The sequence below is a fragment of the Eptatretus burgeri genome, chromosome 6 (genome assembly GCF_056783735.1).
Source record: "Eptatretus burgeri isolate ZD-2024b chromosome 6, Ebu_testis_v1, whole genome shotgun sequence".
Taxonomy (NCBI): Eukaryota; Metazoa; Chordata; class Myxini; order Myxiniformes; family Myxinidae; genus Eptatretus; species Eptatretus burgeri.
In genome coordinates this window covers 105,428,909-105,455,154 of record NC_140966.1, presented here as the reverse complement: position 1 = coordinate 105,455,154, position 26,246 = coordinate 105,428,909, and the positions used below count along the sequence as shown (strand labels likewise).

General features: G+C 39.0%; 2 protein-coding genes across 2 annotated transcripts in view; both read left to right on the top strand.

The window, feature by feature from the left end:
- Positions 1-23,781, top strand: part of NUP37 (nucleoporin 37) — a 394,802-nt gene extending 371,021 nt beyond the window's left edge. The window contains exons 8-9 of the mRNA XM_085886554.1: positions 22,438-22,531; positions 23,370-23,781. Coding sequence (XP_085742680.1) covers positions 22,438-22,531; positions 23,370-23,489 — 214 coding nt within the window. The 3' untranslated portion in view covers positions 23,490-23,781. The remainder of the gene's footprint in view (positions 1-22,437; positions 22,532-23,369) is intronic.
- LOC147025532 (uncharacterized) lies at positions 13,711-18,328 on the top strand. The gene is given in 3 exon segments (XM_085886558.1): positions 13,711-14,213; positions 14,215-15,331; positions 17,870-18,328. Coding segments are annotated over 3 exon segments (2,070 nt in total). The 3' UTR covers positions 18,320-18,328.
- Positions 23,782-26,246: the final 2,465 nt, after the last annotated feature.

The window sequence follows — 26,246 nt, the reverse complement described above, 5'->3', positions numbered from 1 at the left end:
GGGCTTAATGTCCCAGCTTGTCCACAGACATTGTCCACCAAGACATCATCAAACACCCTTCTGGCCTGGAGGGCCAACAATGATCAAATGGCCCACTGGCCACAGTACACAGGTGGGACCACATCGCCGTTCGTCGGTGGTGATCTTCGTGGCCCACGTGATCCATTTTGAACAAAGGACTTGGCCCTCAATGGCCTTTCATAACGAACCTCTGGTCTGGAGTACCCACAATGATCAAGTGACCAGTTGCCGCAGTGATTAATGAGGGACTCAATGGGTCCTCACAAAATCCATTGAGGGCATGGTCACGAAGCCGCATGGCTAGTTTGGTCTGGATCCGGTTGTCTGTTTCTGAGAAGAAGATTTTTGAATGAAATACCAATATTTGAAGTAAAACCCCCATATCATCCCCTGCTAGGGGGCACATCCGGATGGGGAGGAGAACCCCATGAGACCTTACTATACTGATCAGGTCAGGTATGGGAGCATGTGCTGGAGCAGCGTGTCACTGCATCCACTGTCGGTACTCCAGGGGCCTCCGTCCGGCCATCCCACAGGCAGATGCCTCGCCCATCCCCATCTCCTTGAGATACCGTTCAAACTACTGCAACCACCAGGTACGTGTTCGGCCCTTTGGCCTCCTCCACTCACGAGGCTCCCTCGGTGAGAGAATCTGGTTGGCAGGATCAGCGTCAGGAAAAAAGAGCCACACGTCCATGCAGCCGCAGTTGATGCTCATGGACTGTGCAGGTAACAAATTTCATTTGAGTCTCACTCAGCAACTGTTCATCAGACACAAAGTCGTCCCAGCAATAGCAAAGTATTCTTCGAAAAGACTTTGTGCTAAAGGAATTAAGTTGCCTTCTCAGATCCTTGGTCAGAATCCAAGTTTCACATCCGTATAGCAAGACTGGAAGCACCAAGAACCTGAAGACTCGGACTTTTATCATCCTGCACAGGTAACGACAGCGCCACACCCCATGATCCAGTGAATCCATGACTCCCCAGGTCCGACCCAGATGTCTTTTGAGTTCTGGCTCACAGCCAGCAGAAACAAGAATATCACTGCCATTGTCAGTGAATCTCTCCGTGACCTCACGACATCCTCACGACAAACAGGCACAGACAGGACAGCAGCATCCAAGATGTCATTGAAAGCCTGTATCTTTGTTTTGGCCCAGGAAACCTGTAATCCCAGCAGCTCAGGTCACTCACCTGCATTTTTTTCATTTTTTTTTTCATTTATTTATATTTTTATTTATGGATGTTGGCCTATGATTCTGTGATTTTTTTTTTCTTTTTTCCGGTGTACTGGCTTCGATGTCCATCGGCTTGCAAAATTTCAGCTTTCTACGTCACCCAGAAGGCACCGATCTTTAATATCAGTCATATTCAGTGGTGAGATTGATCTTTGTATCAGAGAGAGAGAGAGAGAGAGAGAGAGAGAGAGAGACAGAGAGAGAGACAGAGACAGAGACAGAGACAGAGACAGAGACACATATAGAGTCTTGGTTTTCTATAGGTTTTCTATTATCATCGCTTTTCTGAAACCTTGTGAATTCTTGGCTTTTTTCATTGGCTCACCTTGGCATTTATGAAAATGAGGAGTGGTCACACTGCTTTCAGCATGGAAAGATCAAGGGAAGTACGGTAACAAAAGGTGAATGGACCTTCGGGGAAACCCATCCACCCTCCCTCCAGGATGCGGTTGCAAACATCAATCATCGACGAAATCTGCTCCAGCCAATGGGAGCTCGAGGTGAAGATGATGAGCCGACCAATGGGCGTTCGGATTAACCGTGATGTCATTACGGTTGAACCAATCAATGTCTACCTTATTAAAACTTGCGAATAAAGCACGCGCCTTCACTTCTTCCTTCACTTGCTGCGATTTTTTACCCTGAAGAGTGCAGCACGAAAAGCTTCGGTCACTTTTATGTCGTTTTTGTATCCATATTAATGTTCTGTAGCACCAAACATCTAACAGCTAACAGCTTTTTTTTATATATATATATATATATATACATACATATATATATATATATATATGTATGTATATATATATATATATATGTATGTATATATATATATATATATATATATGTATGTATATATATATATATATATGTATGTATATATATATATATATATATGTATGTATATATATATATATATATATATGTATGTATATATATATATATATATATATATATATATATATATATATATATATATATATATATATATATATATATATATATATATACATATATATATATATATATATATATATATATATATATATATATATATATATATACACATACACTGATATGCTGTCCTCCGTGTGCCGCCAAGACAGCACCGACCCGCCAAGGCATGGACTCTACAAGACCCCTGAAGGTGTCCTGTGGTATATGGCACCAAAACATTAGCAGCAGATCCTTCAAGTCCTGTAAGTTGCGAGGTGGATTAGCCATGGATCAGACTTGTCGGTCCAGCACATCCCACAGATGCTCAATCGGATTGAAATCTCGAGAATTTGGAGGCCAGGGCAACACTGTGAACACTTCATCATGTTCCTCAAACCATTCCCGAACAATGTGTGCAGTGTGGCTGGGCGCATTATCCTGCTGAAAGGGGCCACTGCCATCAGGGAATATCATTGCCATGAAGGGGTGTACCTGGTCTGCAATGATGTTCAGGTAGGTGACACGTGTCAAATTGACGTCCACATGAATGACCGGACCCATGGTTTCCCGGCAGAACATTGCCCAGAGCATCACACTCCCTCCACCGGCTTGTTGTCTTCCCACAGTGCATCCTGGTGCCATCACTTCCCAAGGTAAACGGTGAACACATACACGGCCATCCACATGATCTAAAAGAAAACGGGCCACATCGGACCAGGCGACCTTCTGAAACTGCTCCAAAGGCCAGATTCCGACACTCGCTTGCCCATTGTTGGCGCTTTTGACGGTGGACAGGGGTCATCATGGGCACTCTGACCGGTCTGCAGCTACGCAGCCTCATATGCTGCAGGGTGCGATGCACTGTGGATTGTGCCACATTCCTCTCGTGACCACGATTAAAATTTTCTGTGACTTGTGCCACGAGATAGCTTTTGTTGCCCTCGCGCATTGATGAGCCTTGGGCGCCAACACCCTTTCTCCGGTTTCTGGTTTGTCCCTCCTCGGACCACTGTCGGTAGGTACTCACCACCGCTGATCACGAGCACCCGACAAGCCTTGCCGTTTCAGAGATGCTCTGACCCAGTCCTCTGGCCACAACAATTTGGCCCTTGTCAAGTTCACTCAAATCTTTACTCCTGCCCATTTCTCCTGCACCCAACACATCTACTTCAAGAACTGACTGTTCACTTGCTGCCTAATATATCCCACCCCTTGACAGGTGCCATTGTAACAAGATAATCAATGTCATTCACTTCACCTGTCTGTGGTCAAAATGTTTTGGCTTATCAGTGTATGTATATATATATATATATATATATATATATATATATATATATATATATATATATATATATATATATATATATATATATACATATATATATATATATATATATATATATATATATATATATATATATATACATTTTGAGATATAGATGTGTACACATACACTACACGGCTAAAAGTATTTGGACACCTGCTCGTCCAACATCTCATTCCAAAATCATGGGCATTAATATGGAATTGTTCCCCCCCTTTGCTGCTATAACAGCCTCCACTCTTCTGGGAAGGCTTTCCCTGAGATGTTGGAACATTGCTGTGGAGATTTGCTTCCATTCAGCAACAAGAGCATCAGCAAGGTCTGGCATTGATGTTGGGTGATTAGATCTGGCTCGCAGTCGGCGTTCCAATTCATCCCAAACATGTTCGATGGGGCTGAGGTCAGCATTCAGTGCAGGCCAGTGAAGTTCTTCCACACTGATATCGATAAACAATTTCTGTGTGGACCTCGCTTTGTGCACGATGGCATTGTCATACTGAAACAAGAAAGGGCCTTCCCCAAACTGTTGCCACCAAGTGAGAAGCACAGAATCGTCTAGAATGTCATTGTATGCTGTAGCATTAATATATCCCTTCACTTGAACTATGGGGCCTAACCCGAACCATGAAAACAGCCCCAGACCATTATTCCTCCTCCACCAAACTTTACAATTGGCACTATGCATCCGGGCAGGTTGCGTTCATCTGGCATCCGCCAAACCCAGATTCGTCCGTCGGACTGCCGGATGGTGAAGCATGATTCATCACTCCAGAGAACACGTTTCCACTGCTCCAGAGTCCAATGGAGTTGAGCTTTACACCACAACAGCCGATGCTTGGCATTGCGCATGGTGATATTAGGCTTGTGTGTGGCTCCTCGGCAATGGAAACCCATTTAATGAAGCTCTTAACGAACAGTGCTTGTGCTGATGTTGCTTCCAGAGTCAATTTGGATCTTGGTACTAAGTGTTGCAACCAACATCAAATGATTTTTTCCGTGCTCTGCGCTTCAGCACTCGGCGATCCAGTTCTGTGAGCTTGTGTGGCCTTCCCTTACCACTTCACGGCTGAACTGTTGTTGCTCCGAGACATTTCCACTTCACAAAAACAGCACTTCACAAAAAAAATTAAAAAAAATAGATGACCAGGGCAGCTCTAGCAGGGCAGAAATATGATGAACTGACTTGTTAGAAAGGTGGCATCCTATGACGGTGCCACGTTGAAAGTCAATGAGCTCTCCAGTATGGCCCATTCGACTGCCAATGTTTGTCTATGGTGATTGCATGGCTGTATGCTTAATTCTATACACCTGTCAGTAATGGGTGTGGCTGATGTAGCCGAATCCACTAATTTGAAGGGATGTCCACATGCTTTTGGCCATGTAGTGTGTATACCTGATGCCGTCTGGTCCGTTTGCAGAATATGAGTTGAGTTTTGAGAGCAAGCCCTCCCCCGAGTCGGGAGAAAAGGACACAGAGTCCAGGGACAGCTGGGTGTGACTGGGTAAGGTGGGCACAGAAAACGATCGGTTTGGGACACGAGATTTAGAAGCAAACACAGAGTTTAGGCATTCAGTCTTTTCGCATACAGTGCCAGTTGTGTGGCCATTTGAGGTAGGGAATGGGATGGAGGGGGGGGGGGACACACACCAGAAACACATTTGATTAGACACCAACTGGATTTAGAGGAGGGAGAGAGGTTAGTAGAGGATAAATGGGGTTCTGAGGCAGCCATTCAAATGAATCAGGGAAAAGGGAAAAACTTTCTGATTCAAGCCGCAAAAGTCCAAAATAGGAGACTGATTTCCTCCCCCTCCCCCTCCCATACAAGCAAATGTAAAATTGGGACTGACTCAAGCCCCAAAAGCCCAAAATAGGAGATTGATTTTCTCCCCGCCTTTCCCCTTCCCTCCCATACAAGCAAATATAAAATTGAGACTCACTGATTAAAGCACTTCTTCCCTTTCATATTTTCATTACACTCAAAGAGCGAACCAACGAATATTTGTCCATGTTCTACTTTAGGAAATATCTTAATTTTCCTATTACATTCATCACCATCGAGGAGATTCACAAAGATTACTTTGGGACTTAGTTATTGGTTTAGGTATCTTTGTTGAGCAGAAATGAAATGATAAACTTCTCTTCATGCTCTTATTTGATCACCTCCTGAGCCACATATCATTTTGAGATTGTAGTAAATTGTTTTTCCATTGTTTAAAGAGCAGGTTTTGGGTCGCTGATGACTTCGCGTGATTCGAAGGTTGTATGCACATTAATAATAGTTGGGCAATTATTTTCTTACATTTGAAACTCAAAATATGCCAAAATTAACTTTTAAGTCAAAACATTTGTCAGTGATCGAAAAACAGTCCGGAAGTTACCGAAGATGCTATGACGTCACGTTCTCCGAAAACTTCGTGAACATTCGGAAACAGCGTGTAAACAATGGCGAGATGCGAATCAGAGAGTGATTTCAGCGGCGATGAAATTGAGTGTTTTCATTCCGATATTGCCGAGGACGAGTCGGAGGATGATGGGAATTTATACTATGGAGTTTCTGGCCCTGAGCCATATAAATTTGAGCCACTTGCAAGTGCCAGAAAACTGCCTAGTTCGTGTACAAGTGGCAGGACTGACTGTCCGGCAGTTCACACTGACAGACTCCACCAGACAGATTTGTTTGTAGATTTTCATTTTCTTGTTCGATGCATGAAATAATGTAAAGTTTGGTTTGTCTGTGACTTGATATAATAATTTTTAACCCTCTAGTCACTCAAGAGTCAGAAATAGAATGAATCAATAATGGACCCAAATATATTATACACCGTAGCCTTGGCGTTGAAGTCTTTCTGACAGCTGAGCTTGACCCCAGCGAAAGTGAACAGTTAGAACAAACCCCAACTTTCAAGAGACTGTTATGGCATATCTATATATAATTCCAGCAATGTCTGTGTCTGTGTGTCTGCGTGTCTGCGTGTCTGTGTGTCTGTGACTGCTGTTTCTCGACAACCACTGGTCCGATCAAATTGAAACTTGCCAGATATATTGCTGGGGACCCGAGGATGTGCCTTTTCAAGGTTTGATATTAATCGGACAAGTGCTTCCCAAGTTATGGCCATTTATTTACCAACCAATGACAGGACACGTTGCTGCGTAGGCGTGGCCGATGGGGAAGAGAACCTCAGCCGCGTTCCCCATGACGGGTTACAACGTACGGACTTCCAGATAGTGTATTCTAATAATTTCTCGATTTCGTATGCGCATTTATAGATAAACACAATGCCCCAATCCTTGAGAGGTGACAGTGTGAGAAGATGAAGCAGGAGCCAGCTGAGGAGGAGAAAGCTGAATGGTGGACACAGCGTCACGCTTCAGTCTCACTTGAGCAGTTGTTTTGAAACCGAGCTCACTCATTGCATTGCCTTCGTAATCCTCGGCTGTGAAATGGTCACCACAAATGACAAGTCTATCCAAAGGGTCCTCTTTACCCATTTTCTTTGGGGGAAAATTTGCCCGTTTTGTTTGTACAAATCTTATCCACTGCCGGTGAATGTTTGATTCCTTCGGGAATCGGTGGGAGCGATTACCCATTTTCCAGCCATTTTCGCAAAACATGACGACACATGTACAAGGCATGATGTATAAATATCCAAATAACTTTGTTCTACAATAATTCAAAATAAAAAACGATAATATAGACAGTTGCAAGCTCAAAAAAAGCGAAAGAGCGGCCCCCTGAACTGGACACTTCTTCAATGAGCGAATGAGCATCTGCTTTGTTTTGGAGAACGTGACGTCACCATCCATATATGGGCACCCGGCTGTTTTTTTCAACAGCCTCGAGAAATAACAACTTCGGAGTTAAATTTCATTAATTTTCCCAATAGTTAGGTAACCACAATAGTTTGCATCGAAGTATTTAATGCACATATAATCATATTGATAAATTTTCAGAACATGTTTGGTGACCTGCAACCTGCTCTTTAATTGATAACCATCAAAGTTTTCAGTTCATTCAAGGATATTAATTTTTTTTTTCTTTACATCCTCCATCTAATTTGTAATTAAATTTATCTGCTTATTTGTTTTATCTACTTTTACCCTGGTTATTTCTTCAAGAAGGCATTTGATATTTCTCACATTCTTTGTTTTCCATTTAAATACCAAGGCTGATTTCATCTCCACTCTTTGGTTTGGTTAATGCTTGATTCTATCATTCACAAATCAGTAAAAAGATGGCGGTAGCCTGTTAAAATTCCCAACCCAATATCTTAACACTTATACTTATAACCATAATGGAGACCATTGATTCCATTCTCTAAAATATATCCTTTCTCATCAAAAGTTCCTAATGCTTTCTTATTTAACTCTTCTGTATATAATTGATGTTTATAACTTCTTATTGTATTCATTTTTCTGTACTCTTCCCTCTTTAAGGTTAAACAGTTGTAATAATGTTTAAAGTTGATTGTTTCTTGATTATATTTTTCTTCATTCCCTTTATCTTCTAATTACACCTTTCAATGTTATTATTATCAATATACGTAAAAGCATAAGACTGATCTCAATACTATAAATTCACTCATGACCTACCCACCCAATTCATCTTTAAACTTACCAATAACCTTTTTTATTCTTTGAGGAAAACAACACTTCACCTGACATAATTACTTGTATCATATATATCAATATTATCAATCATATCCTCAAATACATCACTTGTCTTAATTTCTAATACAAAACTATCTGTATCCATATATAACAATGACACATTATCCTTATACTTTGATTTTAAATTATTATAGTAATAGTCATACATTAATGACTTTGACAAGTCAAGAATTGATGTTCCAATATAAATAGGTTTATCCATTTCAATACTCTTTTTTCAAATGAATAGCACAAAAGTTCTCTGAAAACACCTCCGCTCGTTCAAAACTTGGTCTATTAATTAACTTTGAAGCCTGTTTCTAAGATGTAGAAAGTCTTATGTTTTGTCAATTCCTAACATTTTCTATAGTCTTTCCAAATACAGCATTATTCATTAATTTCTAAAAGTCCTTCTCAAAATCTGTTTTTGCTTCTGTTCTCCTTTTTTGTATTGAAATCAATATACTTCTTTAACCAATGACTGTTTACATTTCAAAATCCGATGAATTTTTCTCACTCTCAACCCAGCAAATAAATATTGTCTCAAGTTCCTTTGTGCAAAACATAACTTTCTTTATCATTTGATGCAGGAAGTAGTTTTTCTGGAGATTTACCTTTTATATTGAATGACTGTTGATAATCACTTAACCATTCTTTTCTTGGACTTTCTTTATCAGGGGCATGAGGTAGGTCTTTATGTTTGTGATGAAGTTCTTCTGGATATTTTAAATCAACCTCAAAATAATATCCAACTTCAGCTTCATCCAATTATTTTTGAGAGGAGACAACAATGTCTTGTAAAACTTTTTCATAATGTTTTTCTTTCACCCATTTAAGTTTTTCATCAGGTAAAGATTGAGACATAGCCCACCCATACAAATTTTTAGCATCATAATACATCAGGTAAGAGTTGTCCTCATTCTTATTAAAATCAGGAAGATATTTGTTATTTGCTTTGGCATATCTCTTGGAACATACTTGAGATATTCCTCTTCTTTTAGCCTTCTCTTTCCTTAAAAGCATATCTATATCACTGATTAATTCCAAATTTTGTTTTGTCATTTTTAACATAGCACTCCAAGCCAAACCCGGGGCTGTGTTATAGTGAACGAGGTCTAATCCTTAAGAATTTTTATTATGACAGACTGTTCTAAAAGTTTCAAATACATCAGCCAATTACAATACATCAGTTTTAATATACAAATCATGATATTCTCAAGATTCTTCATATTAAACTTCTCCAAAACCTTTTTAGCTTTTGTATCATCTCTATTGGAAATATGAGTTTTATTTTACTTACCATAGAAACTTTCCCTTGAAGGAAGTTGTGTTTCTTTTAACTTCTCAAATGAGTCCATATAGTCATACGGATATATTCCCTTTTGTGGTAAGAGATGAATCTCTTCTTGATTTAAGAAATGTGATTTAAGATTTGGTAAGTTTTTAATATTTGATGCAAAGTTAGGTAATGAACTTGCCATAAACTTGTATGTGTCAAGAAATCTGATATGGTTTATGGGGGATGTATGAATTGTTTTTCTGAATGAGATGTATTTTTGATCTGTGTTAGGAATGGCAGAAATATCTCCAGATGTCTTTGAAAGTTCATTTATAAATATATGTGTGTCATCGTGAGAATTGTTGTGAAGAAAGACAGGAATAAAGTTTGGAAGCTTGTAATTAAGATTACAACAGGAATGAGCTGGACCTCTATATTTACCAGTAAGATGACAGTGATCCCTAACCTTGACCTGTCCCTCAATTTTCTCCTCACAAATACGACATATACTGTTCTTTCTTAATTCCTTCTTCTCTCCCTTTGCTAATGACATTGGTTTAGAGGTTTTAACCATTAATTATTTCTCTTCATCTTCAACAGTCTTTTTCCAATCGTCTTCCAAACTCCTCTGAGGCATCTTCTCCCCGACAAAGTTCCAACTTGTATTCATCGCCAACAGATGATTTGATATAATAACAGAAACCACAAGGAGTATGTTTTTGATATTTATTTGTGTATAATTTATTTGGATTTGGAGAAACAGTATCTATCTTTTCAAGGATACTTTCAAAATCACCATATATTACAAACGGATGATTTATAGATTTGTTAAAATCTTTGAATGATATGTTTGAACCTGCTTTTGGTAAATTGCTTACTACAATATCTTGAATATTGATTTAATCGTTCTTTTGTGTGAAAGGAGTTGAGACATCTCTTACAAGGATACTTTTTACATTTTCTCTTATATTGTTGTGATTTGGTTAATCTTGATAAATTTTTGATGAAAGCATAATGTGATTTTTCCTTTGAAGTAAAGTAGAGAAGGTCAATGTGTGTTTCATCATTTTTATAGTTGATTGAAATTTTTAATATCTGAACTTTGTTTGTATCCGTGAATCCATATTCATTAACAGATAGATTCTTCATTTTCTCAAATTTAGGAATATCTCTCAATGACATTGGAAACATTAAATCTTTAACATTTAATGTGTTCTTGTATTTCTTATAATGTTCAACCCTTTCAGGTTTCCATTGTGGAGGATGTAAGTGAGCAAGAACAGACCATAGAAAACATTTATTATCTTTGTTTTGAATATTAACAACCACTTTCTCAAGTTTTATCTCTTTTGGTAAATCAATATAATAAGAAGCTTAAAGAGGATCTAATTTTAAGATGTGTATATCTAAAAAGATTATTTTTGTAATCGCAAATCCACTACCTACTACAGTGTTATCAACATCTTTGTTCTTGTCTCTGGAGTTCTTCAGAAACATCACATCTTACAAAATCTTGAAATGATGAGATAAAGTGAGGGTTTGTCCTCATATAGGGAGTAGTTTCATCAACTTCTCTTACCATTTTCAATACTTTGTTAAACCATATCAACAACTTCAATGATTGAAGATGGTCCAGGGTCTTGAAAGTGAAACAATCTTATTTTTATATGTCCTTTAAATTCCCCATCAGTGATTTCAATGAATAATTTAGTGGCACCTTTTCTTTCTTCATTGTTCTTTTGTTTGCATGATTGAAGGTGTTTATTATAAAAAAAAAATAAGAATATCATTATCACATCTATCACAATGTTTTGTTTCTTGGTCAAGTGGAGATATTTGTCTGAAAAAAATGAATGTGTGTTTGTTGGTTTGAAGGTGTTTTTTATAACATTTATAATTCATGATTACAAACATCGCAGTACGTTGTATTCACCATATTTATAAAACAAAACTTTGCTTTAAATAAAATTTTCTTGATAAAAATTCCGTTTAATTTGTCGGTGAATCTGTGCTTAAAACAATTTTATCCTCCAACATTTTTCACTTAATAAATACAATGTTTCAAGACACAAAAGACAAGTTTCAATCAATCTCTTCATTTGTAAAAGATACTGAAAAATATGTCGAGGATGTAAGATTGAATAAAGATAAATATAACAACTATTGGATAAAAAACAGTGATGGTGAATAATATGAGTTCTTCAATTTCCTTCAGTGGAAAGGCTTTTCGTATATCTGGAAGAACATCAATTAAAGTAGCTCCAACAAAAGTTTCTCCTCTCCTTCTGGCAATATATTCAAAACTAGAAAAAGCAATGAAACAAGAAAAAAGTATCAAAAAAGAAAAACCTTATGGATGAAGCTTTGGAAAGAAAAGATAAGACCATCTGTAATATGCAAGGATAAATTTCTATTTTTTTAAACAACCCTGAAGATGTAAATCCTGATGAAATAAAGGATGGTAATATATCAGGTGAAATGACATTTCATTCAATAGTAATTAAGGATCATTTTAAAATTTCCTTTAATATAAAAAATGTAGTCATTGAATCTGTGAATGAAAAAAAGGACATAGATAAAGATGGTAATGTTTTTTTCTATGAATTAAATATGAGTCATGATTCAACTGAAGATTTTGAAGATGAGAGTGATGATAGTATCTCTGTTGCAACAGAAGACAGTTATGAAACCGAGAGTTTGTGTTCAAACGATAGTTATGAAAGTAGTTTTATAGATGATTGTGAAAGCACCAATGAAAGAACTGAAGATGATACCGAAGATGAATTTTAGTTAAAGCAAAGTTTTACTTTATAAATATGAATAGTATACGAGATATTGAGCCCCTTGAATTTCCTGATTCTCCATATGACAAATTTGAGAATTGTCCTGCATGTAATAGAGTGGGGTTAAATACAGAGTCAAAAGCCTATGAACAATGTATATTCTGTGATTATCTTCTAATTAATAATAATATATAAAAAGGAATATAATTCTTTTAGATTTACACCAAAGATCAATTACTTATCAAGATTGATTGGAGAAATGAATGTAAAGTATGAGGGTGATAACACACCTTTCCTTACAATGGAAGAAACTGAATGTATTGGAGAAATGTTCAAAGGATTGTTGTTATATATTATTCACGATTGGCATTTTCAGGGAAATATCAACACAAGATATTGCATCAATAAAATAATAGACTGGTTAAAAAATCAGAAAATGTGCTTCTTTACAATTCAAGAAGCATTTTTGGGGAAAAGCAGGCAAACCACTTTTTCTGGGGTAGTTTTTCACGCTGAACACGAACCTGTTTTTTGCCGAGCCCAAAAATGCCTAATAAGGTCACTAATTAAGGTCAAAAGTCAATGAGTGCAAACTTCAAAATTTTTCAAAAAATGCTTATTTTGACATCCTCTGTCCATATATGTTACTTATTTTGTGATATTTTGTAAGGTAAAGCTATAACAGGTCATCAAAATTGTAGAATTAAAGGAAATTGTTCAGGGAAATTACACACTTTTGAAAATATCTCTGTAACGGTGCAACTTTTAATTTTGTGTGGAGGTATACATTTTGCTTGCATTTTTTACTCCTACGTCTACAGTAAGGAAGGGTTTTCTGCTTCTGCTGATGGTGTGATATCCTATGGTGAATAAGACAGATGTGTTAATGACCTAATTTGCATATTAAGCATATAGGTTCAAGGTTAATGAGTATGAAAGGCGATTGTTACATTTTGCCTCACAGCTACTGGTAATTTTGCCCCTTGGCTTCTCCAAGTCCACTCAACTTGACAGTGTTGCCATCTATGTGAAGTCGGCTACATTTCACACTAGCCATGCTTTGACATTCCATTTCCATTCAAATAGGGTGTTCTTGAAGTAGCCCTAAATGAAGAATGAATCTAATAGCCTAGCCATCTAGTTCGTGCCTAAGGCATTACAAGAACAGGTAGGGATCCTCTTCAAGTTTTATCAAACAGAAATATGAATGAAAATGAAAGTGAAAGTGACAGTAAATGAATCCATGGCCAGACATGCTTGACATCATATACACCCACAGATGCACAGGTTGTGGGCCTAGACCGAGTGATGAGTGCATCTACTGCTATGCTGTTGATTAGACTGCTGTCTGTACTAAATCTGAAGCCAGAGCGGGAGCCAGGGCAAGCACCAGCTATTTTTGCAGTACGGGGGGACTTTTCATGATCAGAACATGCATGCCTGGAGCTTAGTCAGGTTTTTGTTTCTCTCCCCAGGCAACTATGGAACCTATTGCAAGCCTCAAGCGACAGCGTGAGGATGTGATGTTTGAACATTGTATCATATGCCAGCCATGCAGCCGGGCTAAAGACACGGTTTTCAACCAGACAGACCAAGGCATTGCTTCCATCAGAGAGGCGACTGAGCTCCGATGCAAACTGAGGCACTGTGAATTTCGGCCAGCTGTGGACAGGCTTTCATCGCTCTTTGCAGAGCCTCAAGACAGTATCCCCAAACTTAAATGGCACAAACTATGTAACTCAGCATACACACATAAGGGGAAAATAAATGCTAAGCTAGAAAAGGAGCAATCAAAAGATCCGGCAAAAGCGCAAGCTAATGAAAAAAAGGGTGTTTCAGTTGAGGGACGCCGGTTTTTATGCAGTAGTGCTACTAAGGTGGACTGGACTTTGTGTATGTTCTGCCAAAAATTCGATAGGAAGCAGAAGACAAGTCGTGTCACAACCTTCGACGTGAGTGACGACATCATAGCAAAAGCTCAATTTACATGAGATCTTAGTCCGAACTGCAACTGAGAATGATTTGATCTCTGCTGAAGCATGTTATCATGCTAACTGCCTTAAAAAGTTCTATAGGGATGTAAAAAGGGCAGAAGCCGTGAGCAAAGCAGCTGACATGGCCATGTCATGGTTGTGTCAAGAACTGCATCACTCTGCTGAGAAAGGACACGTGTTTGAACTGTCAGTAGTATTCGAGAGGTACAAAGAACTAACCAGTGAGTGCGACTGCACGATTCCTGCATCGTATGTTAGTCGACTGGGCACTTTCAAAGAAACTTTGTCAAAGTACATTGGGGACACTTATGAATTTCTTGTGCCAAGAAATGTAGCTATTTCAGAAAGGCAAACTCTGCTTCTTCCCAGACAGTTCAGTCACATACCCCTTTCAGAAATGGTGTGTGGTCAGAACAATGCAGAAAATATTCCTGTATTTAGACAACAGGATGATGATTTTCTATCTTTAGTGCATGTTGCTCTTAAACTCCGCAGTGATATCATGTCACATCCTGCATTCGAGGGCTGTGATGTCAGTGAAGAAGCAGAGTTGGCAAGTATACCGCCATCTGTACACATGTTTGTCAATATCTTGCTTGGTGGCCAAAGTGGTGTTGATGCTGAGTTTGATGAATGTGAAACGTCTGAAATTAGTTGGGTGAAGAAATCAAGGGTCCTTGGCATTGGGCAAGATATGATCTATGGTGGAGACAAGAAAGCACCGCCGAAAGATGTTGGAATGGGTATGACACTGCACCAATCAACTCGGTCAAAGAAATTGGTTGAGCTATTCCATAATGCTGGGCACATAATCAGCTACAACCGGGTTCTAAAGTATGACACATCAATGGCTGAAAACACTCTGAAAGCGATTGATCCACAAACTGGGGCGGTGGTACCTAGCAACCTGGTCTCTGGAAGATTTGTGTATTTTTCCGATGACAATATTGATATCAATGACTCAACCCTAGAGGGCAAGAATACATTTCACGCTACACAGTTTGCTGCCTGGCAGAGGGGGCCACCTGCTGAAAGTGGTCTTAGAGACATCAAACCATCCAATACATCAACTTTGGATATCCCACCTTCAGTTGAAAAGATTCATGAGGTGTTTATCAACAAGGACACCCTCATTCCTGATTTCGATGGGGTTGAAACAGGATGGTTTCTGAGGGAGAAAGATACTCCCAGTGCTCTACAAGACAGTGTAGATTGGGACATGGCATTCTTAACATCTCGGCAAGGAGAGGACGAAAAAGGTTCCTGGACCACGTTCAATCAGTTGCACAGCACAAGGTCAGAGATAGCCAAAACTACCATTGGATGTATGCCAATCATACTAGCCCCAGCTCATGAACTTTCAACTTTGAACACCATGGTACGAAGGGCATTACATGTCGCAAGGGCTCTAGAAAACCGCTACGCTGTGATCACAGTTGATCAGGCATTGTACCCCCAACTTATGGAGCTGAAATGGTCAGTGTCCGACTTCAGAGATACCCTAATTCCAAGATTAGGTGGGTTATATATCACTATGAACTTTTTGAAAGTGATAGGGCAACACACAGAATATTCTGGAATGCTTGAACTGTGCGTTGAAAGTGGTTTACTTGGACCAAATTTGGCTGAGAAGGCTAAAGATGGAAAATCATATGCAAAGGCAATGAGGGCGCACAAATTAACTTGGCAAGCGCAGTGGCAAATCTTGATGCCGCAATTCACAACTGACCTCCATAAACAAGATCCCAAAACTTGCCAAACCCTGGAGGATGCACTAGCCAGCAAAGACTTCGATAGCTTACTTGATATTGTGGGTTCTGAGACCTTTCGGCAGCACCTCACAGTCTTCGTTGAAAATCGACAGAGTGATCCAAACTTCAGGTTTTGGTGGGATTACTTAAGGATGGTAACTGTATTGCTTGCTTTCGTTCGGGCACAGAGAGCAGGGTTGTGGACACTACATTTGGAATCGTTCTGAGAAATGTTGCCATTCTTCTTCCGATACGATCACATGAATTACGCAAGATGGGGCTGTGTTTACCTGTCACAGATGCATCAGCTCCCACCAGAAGTGAAGGAAGAGTTCCGCCTTGGTAACTTTGTTGTGAAAGGATCGGACCAAAGTTTCAACCAAGTCGATCCGGATCATAGCCTGGAATGGCTCAATGGAATTGGGAAAATAGAGTGGTGGAATCATTGGAATAACCAAAACCAATTCAGCCCTGGCAAGATGGACGCTCTCATACAACCACAGGACGCGCATTTCAATGCAGACGTATGAAATTATGAACGTTGGAGTGGACACTGGGTACACCCCTAATGAAGCCACCTCTTCCCACACTAAACGTGACAACTCCGATGAGGAACGAATCCTTCAAACTCTCTTGCGATTCAAAGTATTTGCTGAAAAATCTACTGGTCGACCAAACAAGCTCCTTAACTGCGCAACAGAAGATGTTGCGACTTCTGAAATAGAAGAGTCGCTGCTGAATGCTGAAACGCTTGGGCAACAGAAGTTGGAGAGTTTCGTCAAAGAGAGACGTGTGTCATCCACCAACTTGTTCCGTTCTGCACTTCAAAAGGTGAAGGCTCCAACCTTTGCAACACTCTACGATGTTGCTACAAAGACGCCAAGTGGAAAGACAGAAAGCACAAAAGCAGACAGAAACTTCTTGCAGAGTCTAATTGCAGCCTACAGAGCTGGAAGACCGGTAGACCTGGCGAGAATACTGAACCGTGAGTTAATGAACGTGCCAATTAGCATTGTTGAAATATCTGGTGAACTTCGATCTGGCATTAAAGCCAACTTATTTGACATTCTTATCCAAAGTGTAACCTGCCCCACAGAAATCTCGAATGATGAGCCTTCTTGCTTGATCATTGATGGACAAGCTGCAGTCATGTCACTTGGAAAGCCAAGCAAGGCAAATACCTTTGGTTACTATGCAGATGAATTTGTGAAGTTCATTTTCCGGCAAGGCCAGGCTTACAGCCGAATTGACGTTACCTTCGATCGGTACAGAGATATTTCCATCAAAGTTGGAACAAGGACCAAACGTACAAAGAAATCAGGCCAGTTCGGCGTCTGATTGAAGATAGGGACGTACCACTCCCCAACAAATGGCCAGACTTTCTTGCATCAACTGAAAACAAGACAGAGCTTGCTCAGTTCCTGTCAAATGCTCTCATAGCCACGGCACCCCCTGAAAAAGTAGTTGTTGTTGGTGGAGGTTTTGCTTCAGAAACAGAAGTCCAGAGTTCAGACCCTGCAATGGACACAACATTGCTCAAGAGCAATCATGAGGGGGCGGATTCTATAATGATTCTACATTGCCTTCAAACAGATGCACCGAACATTGTGGTCATAGCTCGTGACACAGATGTCTTGGTGTTGTTGGTCGCCAACTTCGGTAGAATGTCTTGCACGAGGCTTTGGATGAAAGCGGGAACAATGAAGAAACCGAAGTATGTTCCTGTGCATGACATATGGAGGGAACTTGGACTTGCCGATCATGTCTATGAGATACTACCTGCATTTCACAGTGTAACAGGATGCGACACGGTGTCCTTTTTCTCAGGACACTCAAAGAGAACAGAGTGGGATATCTTCCTTGAACACAACAGTCTTCTCAAAGATCTTGGCAAGTTTCCGACACCCTCAAAACAGGTCACAGAAGATGCTGAAAAGTTAATTTGCCACATCTACAAGGCACCATCTGAGAACTGTAATCAAGCCCGGATTAAGCTTTTCAGCAAATGTCATGCAACGGAGACCCTCCCTCCATCTAGTGACGCTGCAAAATTCCACATAGAACGAGCAAACTACCAAGGTTTCATTTGGAGAGAAGCTCATAACCCAATGCCATCCCTGCCACCACCAACAGAATGTGGATGGAGACTTGTGGATGGTAAATTGTCACCGGTTCTTAAAACTTTGCCTCCAATTCCAAAGGGATGCAGAGAACTTGTGCAGGGTAGTTGCACAAAAGGTTGCAGTACTAATAGTTGCTCTTGTCGGAAGTGGGGGAGCCAGTTGTGCACTGATGCCTGCAAGTGCAATGTCGCAGAAATACCATGTCGACACAGGGCGAAGTAAAGTAGACATTAGCAGGTCGGGGTTGGGGGTGGGGGTGGAGTGGGTGGAGGGTGTCGTGTCACAGTGAACAAGCTCTTCTCCTTGCCCACAATTGGTCAGACAGATTGCAGTAGGATCTGATTGAGAGATAAGAACACATGATTGACTGTCAGAACAGTTGTTTGCGTCATAAGTTTACTTTGCACCTGGTGACCTTTAACCTTAATTAGGAGGTTAATTAGTCAAATTGTGAAATTCAAAATTGAGAATAATCTTGCTTAGGAATTACGTATGGATAGGAGTCAGTCAAACCATTTCACTTGTGGCATTTAATCATATAAATGAAAGTGAAATGAAACAGTATATTAAAAAACTAAAAGTTGCTCCAGTACGGAGATATTAACAAAATAGCATTATTTTTCCTTCACATTTTCCTTTTTTTCTCACATTTTGAATACCTGTATGAACCCTACTATACAAAATATTGTAAAATAAGTTACATATCTGGATAGAGGATGTCAAATAAAACACTTTTTGAAAATTTTTGAAGTTTGCACTCATTGACCTTTGACCTTAATTAGTGACCTTATTAGGCATTTTTGGCCTCGGCAAACAACAGATTCGTGTTCAGCATGAAAAACTACCCCAGAAAAAGTGGTTTTCCTGATTTTCCTCAAAAATGCTTCTTGAATTCACATTTCCCATAAATATATCCAGTCTATAATGGATTATCTTGAAATTATACCCGAACTTAGAATAAAGTATAGAGTTTCTAAAAAAGCCAATAATATGTTAAACTGGAACGGGCACTCAGTAGAGCGCATATCTTCGCCAACGCTACATTTTGCTCCCCCCAGAAACTGTTGATTGTGAGGGTATTTAATCCCATACCACATCTGCGATCTCATATGTGTTATGATGGCTTAAAAACATTAAATTTCCTGCTGTTTGACACTGATTTACATACATTGTACAATTTCTGTATGAACTCCCTGACCTTTTTGGGTGTCGGTGTCAAGTCAATCTGATGACAACTGGTCACATTATAAGTGATTATTTTCTGGCATTTTAGGGGCATTCAGCACACACGAGTTTCTGTTTTTCTAAATAAGTTATTTATTGTGAACAAACAAACATTCATTGTACAAAAATGACGATTTTGACCTTTTCATGACCTCGACCTTGACCTTTGTACTCTTAATTTTCTAATTGGTATTAGAGTGTGGGGAACAGAACAGTCAACATTTTGGTGTTGGTTTCATGCAAATCGGATAAGAATTGACCGTGTTATGACTAAAACCGCACATTTTGCAATGTCGTGACCCCCCCCCCTGGACTTTGACTCCCAACCGCTAATTAGGGTTATTACGTCATTGTGTCATGTCATATATCACAAGATGGGGCATTGAATTCTGAACATTTTGGCATTAGTTGCATGCAATTTGAATACAAATTGACCGCGCTATGGTAAAAAGACGATTTTGACCTTTTCATGACCTTGACCTTTGACCCGATCGCTCCCAAAATCTAATCAAATGGTCCTCTGATAATAACCAATCATCCCACCAAATTTGCTGCGATTCAGTTCAATACTTTTGGAGTTATGCGAATAACAAACAAACAAACACACATATTCACAAATAAATAAATACACAGCGATCAAAACATAACCTTCGCAACAACGTTTGCGAAGGTAATAACCTGTTTTCCAAATATATAAATGAATGATTTTTTACCCATTTGGGAAAATAAGACAAAATTTAACAACCATAAAAATTTTCCAAATCCATTAAGATCTCGTAGTTGATTCAAGCGGGTGTGGAAAAACCTACTTTCTTTTAAAGATGCTCCTTACTCCCAACTTTTTGGATTATGATAATTTAATAATTTTCACAAAGTCGAGTTTTCAACCTGAATATCAACCACTCTCACAAGGTTTTAATGCTGGTCTTCAAAAAGAAGATATAATCAGTTTATTTAAACTTCAAAACAAACGAAATGATAACAACATTGAAGATATAATACAACTATTTTGTGATACACAGAGATATAAAAAGAAATCAAAACCGATAACTTGTATTCTTAGTGATAATACGGATGATATACCTTCTCCCCAAGATTTGGATAAATCAAAAAAGAACCTCGTTATCTTTGATGATTGTGTTAATGAGAGAAACCAAACGGTAATGGACAGCTACTACACAAGAGGGAGACATTCTTCTTGTAATTGTATTTATCTTAGTCAATCATACTTTCAACTCCCTCGTCGCTCAATAACAAACAATGCTAATACTTTTCTTTTATTCAAGTTAAATTCAATAGATATAAACAATTTTTGGAGAGACAATTGTTCTACATTATGAAGTAAAAAGTAATTTGGGGATTACTTTTTAGGCACACATATGAAGCACACGACTGAAAAATATAAATATATTGTTGTGAAACAAGATGAGATATTAAGGGATATATTTTTTTTATTTTATAAACGATTACATATATAAATGACAACTATGATTATAAATCTTTTGGGTAAATCTGCTTCTGGCAAAACTTTTATAAATCAAGGTTCTTGTATAGTACAAATGAGAATATTGTAAATTTACTTAAAAACCACCATGTATTTCTTATTGTATCAACAACAAGAGTAATAAGACCTGGAAAAGTAGAAGGTGAAGATTATTACTATATTTCAGTGGAGGAACATATGCGATTGAGGAATGAAGGTCAAATATTTGAGGAGGTTTCTCTTGGTACAACAAAATATTCACATTGTAAGAGTGAGTTAAAGAAACAAAAATCTGGTGGTCTTGGGATATTAGAAACTAATCCAGAAGGAATGAGACAAATTATTAAACATCTGAGTGGTGATGGAGTTATTATTTTATCATTTGGTTTTCATGTTGATGAAGAAACTCAACGCAAACGTATGAAAAGCAGAGATACAAGTATTCGTGAAGAAGAAATTACAACTCGTATTAATGTTAATAAAGAATTTGATGAAATATTTAAAGAAAAGGATTTATTTGAACACATCTACTTTAATGATGAAGAAAAGGAAAATTTCCCTGTTGACCTTTATAATTCAGTGAATTATATTTTCCAATAAATAAATGGATGTGAAAGAAAGAGCAAGAAGATATAAGAAACATCAAGAGTTGGTTTCAAAAGTTGTAAAACAACAGGAAGACATAAAGAAGAAACGCAGACAGAAACTAACGGGTGAAGAAGCATTTGACCTGCACTGCAACACATACATGCATGCAATGGTCAAATCAGCCTGTCCGATGGACATGTGCAAGTGTTATGGCAATGGGCAAGTGCTATATTCAGTGACAAATGCAGATTTCTCCTTGATGGGCATGACGACCGTACATTGGTCCACTAGATCCGAAAACCTATGGGAGCACAAACGGACAGTATGCCCCATCACATTTCACACAAAAGAATAGATTTTAAAATCCGTTAGATGGAGCAGACACACATATATATATATATATATATATATATATATATATATATATATATATATATATATATATATATATTTTTTTTTTTTTTTTTTTTTTTTTTTTTTTTTGATCATACACCACCAGAGATTAAATTATAAAATAATGTTTTCATTTGTAAGAATGGTTTGATGATGATAAATCAATAAGGAGTTTCATCATACATTGTTGTTTGTTTGGGGTAACAGGATGGCCGAGAGGTACACACACTCACCTCTAAGCTGGCTAGCCTGGGCTTCAATCCCCACCCAGTTGTAAACTGTCATCCCAGTGTTTCATAGGCAGGGTGATTCATCAATGTGTGTGCCTCGGATAGACCTTAACCAGGATGGACTTTAAACATCTGCCGACATTCGTTGGTGGACGTTAAACCCCATGTGTCCTTCGCGTAGAGTAGGCGAGCTATCGCCAACGCCATGGACTGATTACAAATTCCTGCTCTAATCAGCAGAGGACATTGCATCAGCGGCATAACCTCATGCTGCATACAAATGAAGAAGAAGTTGTTTGCTTTGAACCATGTCCATACCTCATTCAAGAGTTTAACAAGTTGGCAATCTGTTTTATTTTTGTTTACTTATCTGCCTTGATGCCAAAGGTTAAAATAATTCCTTGTTCACTCTTCTTTCACAGATGGAGCCGTGTTTGTGAGGGTCTGTTCGCCACAACTGGCTGCGTTGGAAAGCTTCGAGGAACCCTATCCATCCACAACTTGGCACACGATCAGGCATGTGTACCCTTCGCGTTTAATCAGTGCCTGGCACCTGTAAAAAGCACAAAAAAGGGAATCCTGACACCTGAGACTCGGCCTTCACGGCCATTGCAACTAGGCCCATCACAGGTGTGTCACGTCCCCGTAATACAACACAACATGTCCCTCCCAAAGAAGAAAAGACTGGGATGCACTTGTATGTCACAAAACAAGACAGAGGGTCCTAATATAGTCGAGAAGCGAGTTTGGGATGAAGAATCAGGAAAAAGTTTAAGGACAGTTGTTTGCCTGATCCTCTTTACGAACAACAACTCATTTTATCAACTGGGAGTTAATTGGGGTATGTTAACTGCCATGTGAAATGGTATCCATCTGATGTTTTGAACGTTAACCCTTCATTGGAGAAAATACAAATTAAGCCCCAGCTGATAAATTAAATCATTTAACTTGTCCATCGACACGAACCTTCACGGAGACCGGCATTCCGTTGTGTTGTGATGTGTAATTTGCAATTCAATATCATTGCATGTCCTTGTGCCCCATTGTACTGCAAATAAGTTTTTTGTGTGTTTTGACACTTGATGTCACCACAAAGAATGACCTTGTCATTTGAACCACTCGTGGTGTCTGAGTTTACTCCCTCTCCATGCAGGTCCTGTAGTACATGTCACGCTCCCTCGGTATTGATTTGTGTTTTGAGGTTTAAATGTGGATAAATATCAAATTGAAGGTTGAGATGCAAACCTTGCATACATCGTACTTTGCTTGCCAAACATTGATGGTGGAAGCATATCCATTTTTATGGCAACGTCCAACCTAACACGAGTTCCATTCTCCTCCACACCGATTGTAGGGGCAGCCTGTCCTGACAGCGACCGTTCCAGTGATTTCTGGTCTCAGCTGGCACCACACCCTTCCATTGTGCGCCTGCGGAGGGAACCGGCGCATATACATGTGGCTTGTGGAACTCTGATTGATTCCTACCCCGAGACGACTGCCATTGCATTCGGAGCTCCGACGGGACCTCTCAATATCTCAGGGTTTTTCAGAGCAACGCTTCAAGTTACTTCCCACTTCAACAGCCTCCATGCCCTCAGTTCTTCTCCTGATGTTTATCAAATTGTATTTCTTTCTCAAATAACATGTAATCGTTGAAACATCCACCAAAATATTTGACAAGTCACAATTGCTTTATTTTATTTGTATTTTCCAATTGCAACAAGCAGTTGTTCTTTGTTACGCAAAATAAAGCATTTTGGCTAGTCGGCAATTTTGCTTGTTTTCCTGTTTGCCGGAGGCAGAAGCGTACAATCTAAGCACCTGCCAATAAATTGTACACCGGGGAACGTCCGGAAAGTGAATAATTATTTACCTGTGCATTAATTGTGCTCAATAGTACCGAACGTGTCGGCACAGGCTTACATTGCAAGTTGTGACATGTACCTAATATCGGACAGTTTTCATTTTGCCACCCTTTGTTTGCTTGCAGGGAGCAAGGCCCTCAGGAGGGAAGGTGCTGGAGGTTAGGGGCGTTTTTGAATCTTTTTGACCATATGTTGAGACAATAATGCTAACGTCCGTGGGAAAGAAGGTGAAGTGACGTTTCGGCCGTGAACCCTTCTTCAAAGCAAGAGCTCACGTAGGAAAGGTCGCTTCGTCTGCTCTCCAACAGCAGTTGGCAAACCTCTCAACATTCAGTTGAGACAATTCGGTGTATTTACTTGTACACCGACACTGACCGACTGTTCTTTATAGCGACGAGCTTTCCATCAGGGGTATTTTGTTAGGTTTGAGAAGGGTGGTGGGCATGATATTTACCTTAGTGCTCTTTGAGCATCAGGTGTATTGTGTATGCAAAGACAGCAGGGCAGGGAAGGATGGGAGTAGTGGGGTGAGAAGGAAAGGGACCTTGTGAATAAGCATCAGGGAAAGGATGTGTGGAGTGAATGGGTTTGAAGAGTCAGAAATCCTGCCATGTTTGCATATGTAATAAGTATATGGCTCTTGCCTTGCCATTTCGTAATTCAGGACGTTTAAAACGTGGGTGTGGGTTGAAAGTTTAACACACTTGAATGTTGCACCCCGCAGCACGAAAGTGCTGATTAAGCTATTTAATACGCCTTACATGGTGGTTCCACCGGTGTCCTTCAAATGAGCTTTACTAGTCCGACCGGCTTGGAAATGATAACCAAGTGCAATGCAGTATTCCTGTTATAGGGTTCCAAGTTACAACCACCACATGAGGTTTGTGATTTGGTGCAAGACCAGTTTATACACAACAAAAAATTGATTTGAAAGTTTATACTCCTGGCTCTGGGGGGTGTTTGTTTACATGACTCTTTTAGAGTGTTACCCTAATTTTTTTTGTTCTATATGCCAAGACCTTCAAAAAAAGTTTGGGTAACACCTCCAGATCAAGTACGTTTTCTCTGTAGGGTCCATCTTGGATTCACAGTTGGCTACCAGCAAACCATAATTGAACCAAAATGCCCGTATTGGGTTTAGATGGAATAAATCATTATTAAGCATCCAAAAATTATTAATTTTGATTTACTTCAATTGCTTATGCATTGCTTAACACATTTTAGCATGATTTATTCTCTTAAAACTTGGTTCACAGTTGAAAATGACCATTTTATGTAATTTTAGTCAAAAATAGCTTTCAACTTGAAAGTGGCTCAAAGTTTGATGGTCTCTGAATGACTTAATATTGTCAGTAGAGCTATAAATTTGGCCAAAAGTTTCATTATTTAGTTCTCTGAGCAATTCGATTTTCATATTCTCACAATGGGGCTGTGTGATGACCACAGAGCTCATTGTAAACCAAAGTCACCCCTACCCCCAAATGGCCACTTTTGCGGTATTTCATCAAATGATGATATGTCCTTAATTAAATGCCATGGAAAGTTGATTTTTTTTTTTTACTAAATATAGGTTATTGACCCCAAGGAATTCATTGGTAACATTTTTGTATTTTTTTAGCTGATCTAATTAGCATAATCCCAAGATTTTCCTCAAAATGACTGCCAAAATAATGAAAAGTAGACATGATTTAACATTGAAGCTTTAATTAATGGTCTAAAACAGTGATGTGCATATGCTTCAATCCTACAGAGACTATATTGAGACACTCATCTTAATTAGATGTAGGGTAACTTGGGGCACAACCACATACCGGGGCAAGGTCAAGTACCAAAAGATTTCCATATTTTATTTCTAGCCATCACACCATGTTTAGAATGATATGGGCTTTTCCTCGATAAAGGTGTAATACTGTGATGACAATGCTGTTAGGGTCCATTTGACCTTGACCCCATTGTTTGAGGCCAACCACCATGTAACAAAAAGATTCCATATGTTATTTCCCATTTATTCATAACACATATATGTAACTGAGCCATCAGACCATTTTTTTTTAGAAAGATAAGGACATTTTTTTTACAAAGGGAACACTGTTGAGGGTCTATTTGACCTTGAATCCTTCACTCAAGGTCAAATATCAGGTGACCAAATGATTCCCCATATGTGATTTCATATTCGTGTATAATACATACCTAAGCCCTCAGACCATTTTTAATAAATTACAGCGATATGAAAGTCTATGATGTCATGTTTGGGGATGCCTAAGTGAGGTAAACTATGATGTCACAGTGAGGTTACTATGATGTCACTTCCTCTTGGCAACTGGATTTTCCAGAAAAAGAAGAGAAAACAATGCTGCAAACAAAAG